The 21,179-nt window shown below is 38.2% G+C and overlaps 1 protein-coding gene across 1 annotated transcript in view; it reads right to left on the reverse strand.

Annotated features, from left to right (window-relative positions):
• SLC39A8 (solute carrier family 39 member 8) overlaps positions 1-21,179 on the reverse strand; it is a 72,579-nt gene that overhangs the window by 15,265 nt on the left and 36,135 nt on the right. The window contains exon 5 of the mRNA XM_057502474.1: positions 20,952-21,119. Coding sequence (XP_057358457.1) covers positions 20,952-21,119 — 168 coding nt within the window. The remainder of the gene's footprint in view (positions 1-20,951; positions 21,120-21,179) is intronic.

A 21,179-nucleotide genomic window follows, 5' to 3' on the forward strand; every position in this document is an offset into this window, starting at 1 on the left:
TCTGTATAAGACTAGCTCCTAGGTTCTAGTAACTTCCTCCTTCCTTTTTCCGTTTGGACATAAGACATTTCCACTATTCCAAGTTCCAGTCTTACTGCAGTCTCCCCCGGGTTTCACCTACACATTGCTCAGAGTTCTGTAAATTGTCTCTTTTCTGTTTATTACTTATCCTTCTCTGAATGTTCCCTCTCTTTCTGGAAAGGACATGACTGATTCAAAGTCTAATGCTCATTCCACACACAACTCTATAGATACCATTAAATATATTTTAATGGAATAACTTAAGAGAGGATTACATAGATGTGAAGATATTACAGAGTTAAAGGCACCACACAAAGAAAAAATTTCTATGGGCTTTGCCTTTTATGGCTATACTTCCCAGTGAGCTCAATGTACTTGACAGCTGGTGGTCCTTTTGTCCTTCGTCTAGCCCTGAAGAGTCAGTCTTAATCTACCATAACCAAAATGGAAACTTCAGATAAGAAAGTAGAAATTATAATGCACACAACCAAATATAATTCAAATGCACTTAGTCTCTAAGCATTTGGTTTCAGGAAAATCTCGCTATTTCCAAAACTGTCTTTGCTAATGAAAATAACCACTAACAGGAAAATAACAATTTCCAAAAACCTTGAAAATTATTTCCTCTCCCTTCATCCCTTCTGTAGAATATGAGTAAAGTTGTTTTGGTGTTTAAGAATTAAATAACTGCCTTTTATTTTCAGTTTGGGGCTGTATCATTTTACTGTCTTGGTAAAATAATTAGGGAGAAATCTGGGCTTTTTCAAGAAATATGCTATTATTTTGCCAATGGAATTTAAAGTGTGTACTAATTGTGTATTTACAGTTATCCTAATGGACTACTTGCACAACTTTAAAAGGCTTCCCACTGCTACCACAGAGGAAGGTAGCATTAGTGCTCGAGTCCATTTGGGAAGCAGATACCACTTCTCATAAAAAGCCTGTATAATGTACTTCCTGGTCACACAATTCTCATCATTACTGAGAAGTCTTAAAGGGAGTCAGAAGGCACTGGGAAATTGGTTATATTTTAATGTAAGTTGGAGAAACTTATCACTAGGCTCTTGAAAACTAGTGTTGCCAAAATGCAGAATATGTCCATTGCTGAGCATCAAGGCTTCCAGGATAACTCCGATGAACAAAGAGGGGTAGGGTGGCTATGGTGGAGGCACCAAGCCCCTGCAGCCACTGCCTGTTGTATAATCACTACTTGACATTAATTATGTCAAAAGAACTGAAATACAGAAAATCCTACCCATTGTACTACCAATGATTGATTAACCAGCCCTGCAAAAGATGAAGGAGGGCTCTCTGATTGGCAGAGAAGATATGGAAAGGCAAGCTTCTAAGGGCAAGAAGCTTGGGGCAAGTGCAGGAGGCAAAGAATGACAGATAGCAACGGGACCTAGGCAGTGCTAACTGCAGCCGCAGCCACAGAACAGACAATCAGGACCACAGTGGGGAGTTAAGAACTAAGTAATCTTCCAGTAAAGAAGAAAGTGAGCTACTGAGAGCTAGAAATAAAAAGCCCTTCTCTTTAAGGGGGCAACCAGCACCCTGGTCTATATTTCAATAGTTTAGAAAAACAGAGGCCATTTCCACTTTGTGTGCAGAGTGAGGGGTGGGAACTACACGGGGGTAAGGGTACCAGGACCTCATTCCCCCTTAAAGGTGGACTCTGAAGACCTGCTCACCAGCTTAAGAAAAGGAGTTTTAGAGGGGAGCCAAGATGGCAGCGTAAGTAGAGCAGCGGAAATCTCCTCCCAAAACCACATATATCTATGAAAATATAACAAAGACAACTCTTCCTAGAATAAAGACCAGAGGACACAGGACAAATCCAGACCACATCCACACCTGCGAGAACCCAGCACCTTGCAAAGGGGGTAAGATACAAGCCCCAGCCCGGCAGGACCCGAGCGCCCCTCCTCCCAGCTCCCGGTGAGAGGAGAGGAGAGGAGTCGGAGCCGGGAGGGAGAAGGGAGCCCAGGACTGCTGAACACCCAGCCACAGCAATCAGGACCAGAGCGCAGACATAGTGCATGCGTGGGGTCCTGGATACTAGGGAAACAGGGCAGCAAGACCGGTGAGCAGGTACCAGAGGCCGGCGCCGGAGGACAAAAGAAAAACGAGTGACCATTTTGTTGTTGTTGTTGTTGTTGTTTTGTTTTGGCAAGTGCTTTTTGGAAGTCTTAAAGGGACAGGGACACCAATACTAGGGAAACAGGGCAGCAAGACCGGTGAGCAGATGCCTGAGGCTGGTGCCGGAGAATAAAGAAAAGTGAGCGGCCTTTTTTTTTTTTTTTCTTTTTTTATTTATTTTTAATTTTTTTTGTTGTTGTTGTTTTGTTTTGGGGAGTGCTTTTCAGAAGTCTTAAAGGGGCAGGGCGGGACACTTAGTCCAGAGGTAGGGAATCCGGGGATCTCTGGGCACCCTAACCCCCTGGGCTGCAGGGAGCAGGGAGGCCCCTTACGGAGATAAATAGCTTCCCGGCCGCTCCCCCTCCAACCGAGCTCCACCACTTTGGAGCAGCTGCCCGAGCCAGGCCACGCCCACAGCAACAGCGGAGATTAACTCCATAGCAGCCGGGCAGGAAGCAGAAACCCTGTCTGCGCGCAGCTGCGCAGCACAAGCCACTAGAGGTCGCTGTTCTCCCAGGAGAGGAGGGCCACAAACCAACAAGAAAGGAAGTCCTTCCAGCCGTCACACGTCCCAGCTCTGCAAACTATTCCTATCACCATGAAAAGGCAAAGCTACAGGCAGACAAAGATCACAGAGACAACACCAGAGAAGGAGACAGACCTAACCAGTCTTCCTGACAAAGAATTCAAAATAAAAATCATAGACATGCTGACGAAGATGCAGACAAATATGCAAGAGATATGGGATGAAGTCCAGAGGGAGATCACAGATGCCAGGAAGGAGAATACAAAAATGAAAAAAACTCTGGAAGGATTTATAAGCAGAATGGATAAGATGCAAGAGGCCATTGATAGAATTGAAACCAGAGAACAGGAACGCATAGAAACTGACATAGAGAGAGATAAAAGGATCTCCAGGAATGAAACAATATTAAGACAACTGTGTGACCAATCCAAAAGGAACAATATCCGTATTATAGGGGTACCAGAAGAAGAAGAGAGAGGAAAAGGGATGGAAAGTATTTTGGAAGAAATAATTGCTGAAAACTTCACCAAACTGGAGGAGGAAATAATCGAACAGACCATGGAAATACACAGAACCTCCAACAGAAAGGATCCAGGGAGGGCAACACCAAGACACATAATAATTAAAATGGCAAAGATCAAGGATAAGAAAAGAGTTTTAAAGGCAGCTAGAGAGAAAAAGGTCACCTATAAAGGAAAACCCATCAGGCTAACATCAGACTTCTCGACAGAAACCCTACAGGCCAGAAGAGAATGGCATGATATATTTAATGCAATGAAACAGAAGGGCCTTGAACGAAGGATACTGTATCCAGCACGACTATCATTCAAATATGATGGCGGGATTAAACAATTCCCAGACAAAAAAAAAGCTGAGGGAATTTGCTTCCCACAAACCACCTCTACAGGACATCTTACAGGGACTGCTCTAGATGGGAGCACTCCAAAAAAGAGCACAGAACAAAACACCCAACATATGAAGAATGGAGGAGGAGGAATAAGAAGGGAGAGAAGAAAAGAATCTCCAGACAGTGTATATAACAGCTCAATAAGTGAGCTAAGTTAGGCAGTAAGATACTAAAGAGGCTAACCTTGAACCTTTGGTAACCACGAATTTAAAGCCTGCAATGGCAATAAGTACATATCTCTCAATAGTCACCCTAAATGTAAATGGACTTAATGCACCAATCAAAAGACACAGAGTAATAGAATGGATAAAAAAGCAAGACCCATCTATATGCTGCTTACAAGAAACTCACCTCAAACCCAAAGACATTTACAGACTAAAAGTCAAGGGATGGAAAAACATATCTCAAGCAAACAACAGCAAGAAGAAAGCAGGGGTTGCAGTACTAATATCAGACAAACTAGACTTCAAAACAAAGAAAGTAACAAGAGATAAAGAAGGACACTACATAATGACAAAGGGCTCAGTCCAACAGGAGGATATAACCATTCTCAATATATATGCACCCAACACAGGAGCACCAGCATATGTGAAACAAATACTAACAGAACTAAAGGGGGAAATAGAGTAGCTGAATGCTTTTCTTCTGAGATCGGGAACTAGACAGGGATGCCCACTCTCCCCACTGCTATTTAACATAGTACTGGAGGTCCTAGCCATGGGAATCAGACAAACCAAAGAAATACAAGGAATCCAGATTGGTAAAGAAGAAGTTAAACTGTCACTACTTGCAGATGACATGATATTGTACATAAAAAACCCTAAAGACTCCACCCCAAAACTACTAGAACTGATATCGGAATACAGCAAAGTTGCAGGAAACAAAATTAACACACAGAAATCTGTAGCTCTCCTATACACTAACAATGAACCAATAGAAAGAGAAATCAGGAAAACATCTCCATTCACAATTGCAACAAAAAGAATAAAATACCTACGAATAAACCTAACCAAAGAAGTGAAAGACCTGTACTCTGAAAACTACAAGTCACTCTTAAGAGAAATTAAAGGGGACACTAACAAATGGAAACTCATCCCATACTCATGGCTAGGAAGAATTAATATCGTCAAAATGGCCATCCTGCCCAAAGCAATATACAGATTTGATGCAATCCCTATGAAACTACCAGCAACATTCTTCAATGAACTGGAACAAATAATTCAAAAATTCATATGGAAACACCAAAGACCCCGAATAGCCAAAGCAATCCTGAGAAAGAAGAATAAAGTAGGGGGGATCTCACTCCCCAACTTCAAGCTCTACTATAAAGCCATAGTAATCAAGACAATTTGGTACTGGCACAAGAGCAGAGCCACAGACCAATGGAACAGACTAGAGAATCCAGACATTAACCCAGACATATATGGTCAATTAATATTTGATAAAGGAGCCATGGACATACAATGGCGAAATGACAGTCTCTTCAACAGATGGTGCTGGCAAAACTGGACAGCTACATGTAGGAGAATGAAACTGGACCATTGTCTAACCCCATATACAAAAGTAAACTCAAAATGGATCAAAGACCTGAATGTAAGTCATGAAACCATTAAACTCTTGGAAGAAAACATAGGCAAAAACCTCTTAGACATAAACATGAGTGACCTCTTCTTGAACATATCTCCCCGGGCAAGGAAAACAACAGCAAAAATGAACAAGTGGGACTATATTAAGCTGAAAAGCTTCTGTACAGCAAAAGACACCATCAATAGAACAAAAAGGAACCCTACAGTATGGGAGAATATATTTGAAAATGACACATCCGATAAAGGCTTGACGTCCAGAATATATAAAGAGGTCAAACGCCTCAACAAACAAAAAACAAATAACCCAATTAAAAAATGGGCAGAGGAACTGAACAGACAGTTCTCCAAAAAAAAAATACAGATGGCCAACAGACACGTGAAAAGATGCTCCATATAGCTAATTATCAGAAAAATGCAAATTAAAACTACAATGAGGCATCACCTCACACCAGTAAGGATGGCTACCATCCAAAAGACAAACAACAACAAATGTTGGCGAGGCTGTGGAGAAAGGGGAACCCTCCTACACTGCTGGTGGGAATGTAAATTAGTTCAACCATTGTGGAAAGCAGTATGGAGGTTCATCAAAATGCTCAAAACAGACTTACCATTTGGCCCAGGAATTCCACTCCTAGGAATTTACCCTAAGAATGAAGCAATCAAGTTTGAGAAAGACAGATGCACCCCTATGTTTATCGCAGCACTATTTACAATAGCCAAGAATTGGAAGCAACCTAAATGTCCATCGATAGATGAATGGATAAAGAAGATGTGGTACATATACACAATGGAATACTACTCAGCCATAAGAAGAGGGCACATCCTACCATTTGCAGCAACATGGATGGAGCTGGAGGGTATTATGCTCAGTGAAATAAGCCAAGCAGAGAAAGAGAAATACCAAATGATTTCACTCATCTGTGGAGTATAAGAACAAAGGAAAAGCTGAAGGAACAAAACAGCAGTGGAATCACAGAAACCAAGAATGGACTAACAGGTACCAAAGGGAAAGGGACTAGGGAGGATGGGTGGGTAGGGAGGGATAAGGTGGGGGAGAAGAAAGGGGTATTAAGATGCATGGGGGGGTGGGAGAAAGGGGAGGGTTGTACAACACAAGAGAAGACAAGTAGTGATTCTACAACAATTTGCTATGCTGATGGACAGTGACTGTAAAGGGGTTTATAGGGGGGACCTGGTATAGGGGAGAGCCTAGTAAACATAATATTCTTCATGTAAGTGTAGATTAATGATAACAAAAAAAAAAAGAAAGAAAAGGGGGATTACTCCCTGATAGGATAAAACTAACTGTAAATCAATTATTAATGCATGCTTTAAATATCCTTAATTTTGATCACTGAAAGGGTTTCAGATGATCGGCTATGGAGGTACATTTTTCTGATAATATTCCTTTCTCTTAAAAAAAAAAAAAAAAAGCAGTTCCTGTGTGGTGACCTCCAATGAGTTCTACACAATGGTATAAAGGGCATATCAAAGTGTGGGCAAAGGGTCTGTTTGTGTTTATACAGAGGATAAAAGCCTAATTTGGCTACCCAGAAAATGAACTAAGATACGATATGAAAAAGAACTTCCAATATCAGCACTCTCTGGAAGAGTCATACCAGAAGACGATCATCAAAAAACCTTAACAAAGATCCAGGCGATGCTACAGTTGTAGCTGCATTCATCCCACCGGTTCCTAGACTTGCCATGGGAATGAAGAAGGAGATATCTAAGCTGGCCTGTGCATACAGTAAAACAACAAATTTGATTGGATCTATACTGTTGGAACTCAACCAAGAATTAGGAGAAGTGCAAGTTGTAGCGCTCCAAAATCTTACGACTACAGACTATCTACTGTTAAAAGAACATATGGGATGTGAACAGTCCCCAGGAATGGGTTGTTTTAATTTGTCTGATTTCTCTCAGTCTGTTCAAGTTCAGTTGGACAATATCCACCATATCATAGATAACTTTTCACAAATGCCTAGGGTGCCTAACTGGTTTTCTTGGTTTCACTGGAGATGGCTGGTAATTATAAGTCTGCTTTGGTTATGTAACTATATTCCTATTATGTTAATGTGTGTACGCAATTTAATTAGTAGTTTAAAACCCATACATGCTTACGTTACTCTACAAGAAGATATGTCAAAGAAATAATCAATCTTCCCATGTTTTCTTCTGTCTGCTACTCCTATAGCTTTTCTTCTTCCTTCCTAATTACAACCCTTAAATAGAATTCGTGCCTCATATCGAATTTACTGAGTATCACAATTCTTCCAAGTGGTAAAGACACCTCAAGACAAATGCTGGGCATAAAAGCCACAGGGCATAAATCTGCAAAGAAGTAAAAAGCTAACCTTTTCAAACAATATTGCCTCTCTCTCACTTACCAACTTCACATTTCCCCCGGAAGAGGACTGGTTAGCCAGAGACGGGTAAGATTCCTCAAGGGAGGAACAACCTAAGACAGGCACAGTCGCAGGGGGGCCATCAGGTGAGAAATTGGGGATTAACAGAGGTGAGGCTTAGAACCTCACCCCCACTGTTTTGAGAGAAATCTTCTGCATCCGTGGATATTTTATTGCCCTTGTCTAGCTTGGATTAACACTTAGTCTACAGGCACACACCTGATCATCTACATTTGCTCTCTTACAACACTAAACTATGTTTTCTACCTTTATCTTGCATCTACCTACAACTTCAGCATTTTATTAAAAATAATAATAATAATAATAATAATAAGGGAGAAATGTGGGATTCACATATAAATCAAGTATAAAAATCAAACGAATAATCATATTTGACCTGATTGTTTATAGTTCATGATGCGTGATCAAAACCGAAAGTTTCTGTGATGACTGCCCTTGTACTGTTCACCATGTAAGAACTTATTCACTATGTAAGAACTTGTTCACCATGTAAGAACTTGTTCGTTATGCTTCAGAAGATTGGAGACTGACGAGAATTAGGCTTGGAGTGGATTAATGATTGTGCATTGAGCATTGAGACCCCTATACAGAATTTTATTGTTGGTAACAACCATTTGATCAATAAATATGAGAGATGCCCTCTCAAAAAAAAAAAAGAAAAGGAGTTTTATAAGGGGGATCTGAGCACAAAAAACATAGGCTCAAACCAGGATAACAATGACAATATTAATAGTATAAGTCATTTAATCTTTCTAACCATTCTGTGTGGCTATTATTCCCATCTTAAAGACAAGGAACTGAGGTAGAAAGAGATTAAGTAACTTGCCCAAAGTCTTATCTATAGAAAGGAGCAGAGAAAGGATTTGAACCCCTATGTCAAACAAGCTAGGCCTGTGACCGCTAGGAGATGTGAGATCTTTCTATCTTGCTCACTCCTATTCACCAGTACCTAGCACTACAGGTACTCTGGATATTTTTGTCTGAATATATGAAGGAGCAGCAATAGGAAAAGTACATTTTCTCTCATGACAGGGTCATAAATCATCATCACAGGAGGCATCTATTCCAATTTTCCCAAGGAGCAAGCATGTGGGCATTTGCACACAATGTAAAAAAACAACATAAAAAGTGTTTACTGATCAATTCCAAATGGGTTCATCACATGAAAAAAACTCTTGACAGTGCAGAAGTGTTTTTTGTTCTTTGTTTTCTTGCCAATTCTTTGTGACTGAAAGTTGTGGCAGATCAAAAGCTCCTGGAAGACAAGGATTTTTTATTTCATTTCAGCTCAGAGTTTAACATTGGTCATTAGCTCACTAAATGTTTCCTTCAGATGGGTAGAGGGGACTTGTTTTGCTGAACTGAATGGAGAAGGGAAATGCCGAAATGACATTCTAGTCAACAGATTTCAGAGCACGTCCATCTGCATCCCAGGGGCCACTAGACGGCAGAAGATTCTTAACAGCAGCCATCTTACATCTAGCTTGATGAGATTTACAGATTTTCCATAGGATTGTTGCAAGAGGACAGCATAAAAATAACAGTAGTAGAAACAAAGGCAGCTCACACTGTTGAGTGCTCACTGCTTGCCTGGTACTGTCCCCCAGGCCCTGAGGGGAGTACTTCTAACGTCCTCATTACAGACGAAGTCACGAGGGTCCTGGGGATGAGGACTTGACCACACTAGAAACGGAAAAGCCAGGTTTCAGACCCAGGTGCTGGGACTCCTAAGCCATGCAATACAGGCAGTAAAACTGCTCAAAAGAACTGAGTTTTTCAGATAAGAAATTCTGAGTTCAGTTGCTTATTGCCATAATAATAGATTATTTTATTGCTGTTGCCAATCACCATCCTGGAAGGTGCCGTGATTCAAGTACCTCTAGTTTTGAGTACAACACACTAAGCTGATATTCTCAGGTTTGCTAACATTTCAAACACACTTAAAACAATTCCTCTAATCATTGAGGGGAAAAAACACCATCCTTGGGCTTTCAAATCTACTCCATGTAATCTATTGTTTACAAGCTATAGCATGGATGGGAAAATACAGTTATTTTCTTGACTCTCTTCTTGTGTGTATTACATTTAATAAAATCTAATTTTAAAACCAAAGACTTATTTGAGATTATGGATACTATTTAAATATTAGTACACAATAACACTTACTTTGAAGAAAGAGTTCTACCTAGAATTTTCTCCCATGTCATTTTTTACCAGCATCCATTGTGCCTAAGCTACTCTGACCCTCTTTCTATTGCTAAAACCCACCAAACTCTTCCCCACCCTAAAGACTTTGCACTGGCTGTTCCCTCAGCCATGATCTTCTTTTCCTTGATGTGCACAGATGGCTGTTTCTTACAGTGCAGGCTTTGGCTTCATGTGGCCCTGACCATCCAAATTCAAGTAGCCTCCGAGACAGCAGCATATCACCACATTTTATTTCCTGAGGCAACATTGGTAACCACAGGATGTTGGCCTGTGTATCCACTGGGATGCAAAAAGTGTCCAAGAACAGAAACATTTCCTTTTAATTTGCTGCGGTATCTCCAGGTACAGAGATAGAACAGAGCCTGGCACTAGCAGGTCATCACAGGATACATGACAAGTGAGTGAATGACAGAATGAATAACTGAATACCATCCTCCTGCCATTTAATATAGCTTTACTGAATTAGCCTATAGACCAGCATTTCATTCAGAACATGAAATCATGAAAGAAGGCCCAATTTAAGATTGCCATTATTGTTTTAATACATAAGTAGCGTAACTGAAATTCTGGTCACAAATACTACAAAGAATTTAGAGAAACTGTGGACTGTTTCTGTAAAAGTGATGACTTGCTAGTAAAGGATTTTTGTGATTTTACTTTCCAAATGTAAAACAATCTCTAGATTTGGGTGTTTGTTTTGAAGCCTAGAAAACAGAAAACTATTTATGACGATCCTTCACTTCAGTTTTTCTGACATGTATTTTACACCCTAGTAATAAAAGTAAAGAACGAGAAAGCATCAGAGCACAGACCTGCATGGTTTACTGGACCTTCAGAGGTAATCTTTATTGGTGCTTTCTTGGCTATTGATTTTCTTTTTACTTTAATCTGCCTTTTCTAAGTTGCTATAAAAGTTTAATAAAGTTGTGTTGATGAAAAAATTAGATATTCCTAAATAGAAAAGATTCAATAGAATAAAGGTTGTGGGGGTTTTTTGTATTTTTAATGTTCTGATATCTGATAACAGAAATAAAAAGCAATAATGTCCCAACCACTTTAGAAATAACTGGGCCCACACATTGGGCTCTCTCCTTAGAACTGAAAACTTGCATTTGAATAAACTGAGCCTTATTAACATGGTGAGCAAAGTTAAAGACAGGAAAAAAGTCACTTCTGAACTAAAATAAATGAGGAGTCATTAACTTGATTGGATTGAGATCCAAAGAAAGGAACTGAAATCCCCTCTCCAAAAGAGCAGACCTGTAGTAAAATCAAATGTCACCACCCAGTCAATGATCTGACTCTAGCCTGATGGTACATTTATAAGAATGAGCACTTAATTTGGCCTTCAAAGGCCTTTTTTTTTTATTATTCACTAAGATTATCAGGTAAGTATTAATAGTTATAAAAGTGATATTTGTGATCTGGACATTTGCCTCAGAAATAAAACTGAATAGAAATAAATATAGAGACAGATGAATACCTATAGGTGTGTATGTGTGTGTGTGTGACAGAGAGAGGCAATCTGCTAATTCTCCACTGCATAGTGCAGTAATGTCAAACTCAAAAAGCATTTTAGCAGAATACACTTCATTTGCAAATTGGTTTTGCTTTGTGAACTTTCTAATTTATGATACTTACTTTAAAATATATAAAATAAATATGGCATGAAATAATAGAATGTAGAATAAATTCTACCTCCCCAAATGCTTCTCCCTGAGACATGAATTTCATTTATTATACTAAAATACCTCATGCTTTGGCAAATTTTCTATCATGCAATCAATCCACTGAGTAAAAACTACTCACCAGATCTTGATCCAGTATTCCCAAACTGCAGGATGTAGCATGTAAAGAATATAGCACCATATAAATATTTCCAAATGAGCAAATAAGAGAAGTCAACGAAAAGAAAGAGGCCTATTTTGGCAAGTCTAATATTTATGACATGGACATCCTTTATAATGCAACATTTAAAAGAAAACTTGAAAAAGCTGATGTTAAAGACACACCAGCAACAGAAATTGTATTTAAATTTTTCCATTGCTTATGCTGGCTTACAACTGGGGTTTCTACAAAATAGAATTCAGCAACTCTTTCTGATGCCCAGAATAATTTAGTTGAACCTCGTAAGTTTTTTTTCCTCATTTATCAAAAGAAACATATGTTGGCATTCATTCTCAATTGTTTTTAATCAATCAGCATGTATAGCACTTCTTCATACACTAATAGTGGGAAAATTAACTTGACATCAACCCTAATCAAACCTCACTAATTCTTCTAAACAGCACCAAGTCCTGCTTGATTAGTGAAAATAATTTAGTATAGAACATGTTTAGATAAATACACTTTTATTGCTTTCCAGAACTCACACTAACAAAAGGCTCTCCCAGCAAGCACATGGTGGTGATTGAGGTCCTTAAGAAAAAATGCCACATTGTATGAATAAGATTAATATAAAGTACCAATTACATATTAACAACTTGGTGTTTCTTCAGATAACTTAAAACTTTAAGTGCATCTTGCCTACCAGTTGTTTCAAAAGCAGTTTGTAGATACTGCCAAGATGCCCTACAGCCCAGCCTATACACAAAATATAACAAATCGTAATTTATCAGCTATGATAGACTAGTGAAATCAAAATTATTAAGGTTTCGTTATGCAGGCAATCCTTAACTCACTATAAATTGTATTCCAGAAGATTTTTTGCAAGTTAGTAGAAATCACAACTGATCAGAGCAATGTTCACATTAGGAAGTCAGTGCCATGTATATGGAAGGAAGGTGGACCTGGGATTCAAGAGCCTAGGAGGGAAATGTCATCATAGTTTTGCCATTTATTAACTGTGTGAATTTGAGTGAGTTACTTAACTGAGTCTTTATTTATTCATCTGTAAATAAACTTTTCATGCTCATTTCATGGGGCTGTTGTAGGAAACAAACAGAAAATAGCTACAATGCATTTACTCTTACCCCTAGGCATTAATTTTCCTTTTTCAAGTATCTCTACATCAGAGAGGGTTAGCTAGGAAGTTGTAGAGGTGCTTCAGTAGATTCATGAGCCCCTCTAAGTTATATGCAATAGTTGGTGGTTCTGTATATTCTTCTGTTGCAGAAGTTAATGTGCTTCATTAAACAGCTTCCTGAGGGGAATGATGAAGAATCACTGCTCCATGGAGACACTTCCCTCAATTTTTCAAAATTAGAGATGGCCAAATGTGTAAAAATAATCACTGGAGCTGTCCTCTGCACTTAGGTTACTGTTTCACCCAAACTTATTTAACTAGCAATCTCCTACCCGTCCTTCAAGACGGGGACAAGTATTGCCTTCTCAGGAAAGCACCCGGAGCCACTTCACTTGCATCACTTCCCAAACCCAGTTTGTGACACATCTTTCTCAACATAGCAACCTGCGTATACTTTCACTATAAAACTCATCATTCTATACAGCAACATTTTTTACATTTCCACAAGTACCTTTAAGGAATACCAAGTGCATAGTGGATGCTTGTTGAGTGGTTAAGAACTTTTCTCACAAAAATGTATTTGGATTTGGATTTCACTGAAAGTAGTCATTTTTGTGTGTGAGAAACATTAAAATGCTGAAGCCACTTAGCTTTCTGGAAAGAACTTTGAGTGTGACTGCTCTAAGTTCAAATAAATTCTGACCACTCTAGAACTCAGTTTCCTCATCTATAAAATGGAACTCATCACACCTACCCATCAAGGCTGCACATTAATAATATTCATAAAGTATTGAGTGTATTCTCTGCATATGACAGGCACCACCACCATCACACCACCAGCCACCACCATCACTATGATGACTGTTAATGATTCAGGAAGGACAGGTAACAGAAATCTGGCATGCCTATTAACAGGTTTCCCTACCTGACACTGACTATGGTTTAGAAACCAGAGAAAAGAAAATCTGTTCAGAGAGAGACTTCCAGAAGGTGCAGGACAAAACGTTTCTGGACCTTCGTACACAGGAGCAGACTTCCTTCAAACGTGACCGCCTGGCTCCCTGAACCTTGCAAACGTTGCAGGCATGCCATTCTCCCCATCTGCAATGGCTAGGCCTCTACCCAGATGCACCATCACTCTGCACCTCACATCTGTGAAGAGTGGTGCCCAAGCTGGTGGGCTCCAGGCTGTAAAGATCAACATTTCCAGCCTTGAAAGTAAGGACACAGGCTCAGGGCTGATCAGCAACCACGTACCATCCCTAATCACCTCCAAGGGCATTAATAGAGAGCCCAAGCCAAGCCTTTCCACTTCCACCACCCCACTGTCCTTCAGAGTGAATACCCCTGCCCAGACAGAGGCCACCTGACACACACTCCCTCTTGCCCAATACAGATGCGTTCTCCACCCTCCACTCCATCTCAAAGAGCCCTTCTCTTTTTCAAGATCCAAAGCTCCATGTGTTCTAATTCTTTTTCATTTCTTCTCTAGGAATTTGCTGCATCAGATGCCCTTTCCATGACGTCCGTTCTCTGCTGCATCTACCTTTTCTTGTCCCCTGGACCTTGCTTCCCTGTCTGAAATCTCTCTTAGATCGACAAAATCCCAAATAATCCTGTTATCCCACTGAACTGCCATCCTCCCTCATTTTCCATCCCTTCACTGACAAATTCCTTGAAGTAAATTCACCTTTCTAGTTCTTATTTTCTGTATTTATTAAATTTATTCAATCTGTATTTTTCTATTTATTAAATCTTACAGCCCATTGGAGCATAAAAATGCCTCCAAAAGTAGATGTATCTGACTTCAGAAGCATTGAGAATTTATGTATTCTTTTCTGAAGCCTTTTCAATAACAGAGGGAGGGGTTATTCAGCACACACACATGGCACCACTTTTAAGTACTACTCAAACCACTCTCTTTGCCCAGTGTCAGCCTTCAGGGCACATCCTCTCAATCTCCTCTTCCCTGAAAATTCTTCCAAAATTTTGTCTCCCACCCTCCACAGTTCTCCATCTTCACGTAAAGTCGTTATTATGGAAGCTGATCTATGATTCTCATGCATTACCTTATACTGATGGATGTAGACAGAGACACACTTATCAAGTTGGGTCTACTACATACTGGGGGCTCCAGGTTTCTGCTATTCACAGCTGACAACACAGCACCACCCCAGCCCAGCCCAGCCCAGCTGCTGGCCACTTTCTTCTGCTTTTCTTCTCTTTGCCCCTGAAGACAGCAATGCCTCATGCACAAGATTTTGGCCACCAAAGTCTCTTCTAAGGAACCTAGACACCGGGAAATTTGTTCTAAAGTGAAAGCTAATCAACATCAAAACTCAATCCAATTGCTTTCATTCACTGTGTTCGAACCTGCCGTTAGGTTTTATTGTCTGCCAACTGCTATGAAAGCCGTGTTCTCCTCATCTGGTCTGCCAACCTTCATTAATATAACCCCAGCTATAAACTGCTCCTGCACTGAAATCACCCATCAGTTTTTGAATTTTTAAAATGTTCCCCATAGTATCTTCACAGAAAAACCACTTCATAAATGCTTTCCTCTTTCCAGTTGACATGTGCTTATAAACCTGGCATATGATCCCACAGCTTGGTACCAAATCTCCTACTCTTTCAAGAGCAGCTCAAAATTCTGTCACTGAAATAGAGGACGTTCTGGCTTTGAGTCCATACACACTTTGGCACTGTTACTGTCACCTAGTACCGACTGCTTCTCAGGAATATAGTGGCGTTTGATAGTACAGTAGTGGTAATAGTAGTGGTGATAGTAACATTTAACACTCACTGCTTACTTACACTTATTCATTACCTTTGTAATATTTCATTGTCTTAGTAATAATCCTAATGGGTAGAGATTTTTGTCAATTTATAGATGATGGGAAGTAACATGATTATTTATCAGAGTCAAAATAAATTCATATCTGACTCAAGTTCCTTAACAAAACAGAGTTGCTTTAATTTTCATGTTACTAATCAATTAATAGCTAATGAATAATACTGTAGAAATGACACAATTTTTGTGAGAAAATATGCTTATTTATTCATGCTGCTTTAAGACTCCCCAATTCTACGAGTAGAAAAATTAACTGAGTATAGAGAGTCCATACTTGGTTATAGCATAGAAAAAGAAAAAATGCCAATAATATTCAACACTGAGAAAAATACTTAGTAAATTCTGAATATGAAGGAACTTCCCTAATTTAGTTAGAGCATCTATTTAAAAAAAAATAAAACTAAAGCAACATATTGAACTTAGAAGCTTTCCCATCAAAGTCAGAAACAAGACAAAATGCTGACAATCACTACTTCTAGGCAGCATTATTGCATGAGTCCTTACCAATGGAATGAGACAAGAAAAATTAGAGTTATAACAATTGGAAAAATTTTTTAATGTGCTCCTTGATGTCCACCTGGAAAATCCAAGAGTAAGCAAGCAAAATACAAACAATAGTAGGAGAGTTCAGCAATACTACAGGACACAAAATCAATATACTGAAATCTGTGCTCCTACACATCAGTAATAATCAATTAGAAAATACAGCAGGAAAAACAGATAGCATTTAGAATACCTTCAGAGCTACAAAGTAATTAGGAATAAATCTAGCAGAACAGTTTAAAGACATTTATTTGGAAAATTATGTAAACAAAGAAAACCTGAAATATAAAGATGTCAGCTATCCCTCAACTGATGTCTAAGTTCAGTGCAATATTAATAAAAATCCTTAAAATGATATTGTTATGGTAAAACAAAGAATTTTCAAAGAAAAAAGAAAGTGAGGAGCTTGTCTTGGGAGATTCAATGTTTACAAAAAACTGTAATAATTAAGGTAGTGTGATATTAGGGCAGGAATTTTTCTTAAATAGACAAAAGAGAATAGAAAGCCTAGAAATAGACAGTGATATATAGAAATGACATAAGGCAGAGATAAAATAATATATCCAATTTAAAAAGCTAGGATAACTGCTTATCTATACAGAAACTAGAGAAAATTTAATTATTTTCCCTCCTCTTCACTTGCCTCCCTTTCCAGGGATCTTTCTTGACTGCCCATTTCTGTTAATCACACCACATTTTTTTCTACAAACCAGGCTCCTGTACTCATTTTCGGTCTTTCAATCCCAGCAAACCAATTCTTGCCAAGACCAATGAATAGTAACTGGAACGTTTACCAAATTTGTCTTTCCTTCTTTCCCACCGACATTAAACAGACCTTCTGTTTTCTGTCTTACTCTACTTTTATAAATCAGTTTAGAAACCAAAAAGTTTTTGGCATTTTATCCTGATAACTCAAAAGGCTTCTGTTCACTGTAAGTAGAACTCTTTGAGTGCATTTTTAAAGATTCTTTGGTAAACATTATGTGGAATAGGAACTAGTCAAGATTTCTCTGACGATTTCTAGGAAGACTGAGAGGACTTCTCTTGGAGTATTTTGACTTTGAACACCTTTCTTTCTTTTCTTTTTTACTTTAACATATTCTTTTATTCAATAGAAATTAAATTGTGTTTATCTCTGTGTGTGTGTGGCTATATACAGAGAGAAAATAAACCCTAAAAGTCTACAAGTTATTATACCAGAAGTCAAATTCAGAATATTTTAAGTATGTTTGCATGGACCTCCACCTATCAATAGATTAAATGGATAAAATTAATAGATTAAATAGATTAAAATTATAAGCTCCACAAAAAATATTAACCATTTAAATGTTTATCAGATGCTTTTGGAAATGTCATAATTTTCCAAATAAAAAAGGAACTAAAATGTTCCCTTTTCATTTGAATACCATAAACAGTCCATGACTGAAACCCTTAGGCAACTGTCTGTCCTTCAAAAAGATTAAATGGTACAAATTTGGGTACATTTCAAAGCACTTCCATGTACATTCTCTTATCTGATTCTCCCAGCCAACTAGTAGTTGGTAATACTATTGTTTTTTTCTGTATGAATTTTCTCTGTCAGTGATGATGTTACCAGCCTCTGTGGGTGAGATCAAGAATGTCCTTGCTGGTAAAAGGACTGGCTACTTTTAGAAGTCAGAACACGTAGCCCTAAGTCCCTCCTCACATTGGGTGTCAAATAAAACACTTTTGCCAAAAAGGACACAGTTTTATCTGGAAATGCAAAAATTGTTCTTAATGGAGAATTTTCCTTTGTGGCAAGTTGCTCTGGACCATATTCAAACCTTTCCATTTTCGTTCTCATTTAATTTAGATTAAATGTACTCTCTCTAGTAGTGTGATTTTATTCACCATTGCTCTATCTCATCTTTCAAATTATAAATTTTATGTTTTATACCACTGAATTTCTCATCTTTATAATTAATTTGTATAAAATTTCTGTATCCAGATTTAAAAATTAACAGCACTAACTGCAACCCTTAATTCACTTTGAAGATATTTTATGCACCCCAATTATTTCAATAATATGACAATCAAGTACCTTTTGCACATATTTTAATGTACTTTCAAATGAACTGAATGTGTCAGAGTGTAACAGGTATCACTGGGCTTTTAAGTGCATAGATGAACAACTCTGATAGAGAATCTGTTGTACAAACACTGATATCATTTAAATGGCAAATTAAATTGGTCTTTAAAGTTTTATTCTATTAAGTGAGAGTAAATGTTTCAACTTCTCTTAGTCTCTCTGACTGAAGGTCAATGGCAGGCTGCAAGCATTTACACTCCAAAGGCTGTCTTTATTATCAAATGGTCTTCAAGTTTTAAAAATCAAATTTTGATTTCTAGGAAAAGTACTCAAATTGTAAAAAAAAAAACAAAACAGGTGAGTAATAGAGATAAGAAAGCATGGAATTTCATGTGTTCCAGCCTCTCATTGTGTTACTCAATCCCAGTGGAAAAACACAAATAGATCCAAAAGCTTTATGACTTACTATGAGAAACTCTCTTCTAAATGGCGATCTACAAATAATTAACCATATAGATTTAGAAGTCATTCCCAGAGGAGTAAAAGTTGAAATGGCAGGACTTGATGAGACCACTATGATTAAAAACTAAGGAAGAAGAAAATAAATCTGTGAGTAGAAGAGGGAGGGAAATACCTATTTATCACACACACACAATGTGTCAGGCACACTGTTACACATAGATGACACTAAACAAATGACTAAGTGTTTACTGAATAAATGAATGAAACCCTGTATACTAGCCCTCCCATCCAAAGTAGAGTAAAAATGGCCTTTTGATTGATAGTCCTAAATTATGTAAAACAGGATCATGTCCAGGAGCCCATATTTGTCATGGTGCTTTTATTTACTGTAAACGTGTTCTGGCCATAGTGAATCATAAGCCCTAAACTTTAAAACCAAAATCAATCTTTTGAACAGTTCAACTTTTTGTCCTCAGAAAGACCCTTGGGCCAAATTATCTTTGTCCCCATAAAAAAATTAATATTTATTAAGTCAACGCCATCATCTTGATTCTAGGAGAGCAGTGGCCTAAAGAAGGCAATCCAGCAAGACATGGAAGAGTGCAGGCTTTAGCATCCAGCAGCCTCAGTCTTGATCCAATCTTCACCATTTAAGAGCTGTGTGTGCTTGGGTTTGTTACATAACATCTCTAAGCTACAGACTCCTAATTATAACACTTTTGTCTACTAGGCTAGTATGAAGGTCATTTGCCTAAAGTTCTAGGCATAGTCCCTGAGCATTTAATAAATGTTAGCTGTAAATATTATAAGAAATTATCTATTTGAACATTTCCATATTCTTTGCTAAATCTTGGCTGAAAGCATCATTTATTACATTGACATGAAATAATTTCCCCTCTTAGTTTAGTGCTAACACAACACAAAACTGCCTCTTCAAACACACTTAAAAATTTCCTTAATCAGGTGGGGAGAAGTATACGAATAATCATGTTTTCTACCAGAAGAAAACTCAGGTCATTTGCCATAATAACCTCTTCCGGATATCTTTTTAAATAATTTCTTTTCTTAGCTGGCTTTCCTTTTGATTTCATTTTTAATTTTCCTCATTGTGTTTAACTTTGTAGTTTGTATATCTTCCATTTACAAGCAGAGTGACCCCCAGAGAAGTTATTTAACATCTAAAGCTTCACTTTCTTCGTCTGTCAAATGAGAATCGTCATGGACATCAATGATACTGTCACCTCAGCATCTTTTTTCAGTAACCACTCTTCTCTATTCCACCCATATTCCTGTGGAGCCATATAAGGGGCCTGATCCTCTAAGCACTTAGATTAGTCTAGAAGTAGACTTCTAATTCAAGCTGGACTAAAGAGACACTTACCAGGAATTTTGGTTTTAGGACTGAAAGAGCCAATTCAATTTCCTTTTGAAACTATAAGCTGAAATTATAAGCCAGAAACCTCAGGGGTTGCTAGTAGCTGTTTTCAACTTAGGGAAGGAGCCAGTTCACAGTGAAAGAAAAGAACGACTCTAAGACACAGGGAGGAGAAGGAGGGGTCAGTCCTAACGGTTCCAATGGTTCCTAGGCTCTTGCCCTTCCTGCAGCTTGGCTGTTCCACTAGACAGCCCACTCTCTTTCCAATAAAGTCTCCTTTTTGCATACGTTCAGGTTTGATTTTCATTACCTGAAACCACAATAGCTCTAATACATACAAGATAAACCCTGCTCTGAATAGTTGTTGTAGAAAGTAAATGAGATAAAAGTGCCTAGCATATCACCTGGCATATAGTATTCACTCAGGAAATAATACGTAGTAATAATATTTAGAAGATGGGAATACAAATTCTAAAGCAATTAATTAATGAATACAATTTTAATAGCTTACAAATCTTTTTTCTTCTTGCTGTTTCAGAATCACTCAAGGGGGTTGTTTGGTTTGGGATCTTGAAAGGATTGTAAATAAGAGAAATGCTCTGATTAATTTTGCTACATATTATTGTATAAATCTAAGTAACTCTTATATAGTTAAACAATCTTAGAGAACAGTGAAACCTCAGACCCAGTAACCCACAATTTCTTGCTTAACTCAATTATTGAAAAATACGGAACGTAGAAAAAAAATTCAGACTTACTTATCCCATATATAAAAGTAAGTCTTGACACATTTAAATGCACAAAATACAAGGCTGGCTGCATTTACAGCAGCTTTCACACAGTGTAAAGGATGCCCTATAGTAAAGAGAAAATGGAGTCCTCATACCTGTAGAGACACCACACTGACATTATCAAAGTGGATATGTCCATTAGGCTCTGTAACAGCTGGATTTGCATAGCATGTCACACCATTGATTGCAGGTAAAGTTTTAGGTTGATGAGTTTTTTGCTGAGGAGGACCAAAGTCATCATTTGCAAAGTGGGTGTGATCATTCTACATAAAAAAAATTTTTTAAGGAAGAAGAGGTTATAAGAAGAAAAGAAAAAGATGGCT

This window comes from Manis pentadactyla, chromosome 5 (genome assembly GCF_030020395.1).
Source record: "Manis pentadactyla isolate mManPen7 chromosome 5, mManPen7.hap1, whole genome shotgun sequence".
NCBI lineage: Eukaryota > Metazoa > Chordata > Mammalia > Pholidota > Manidae > Manis > Manis pentadactyla.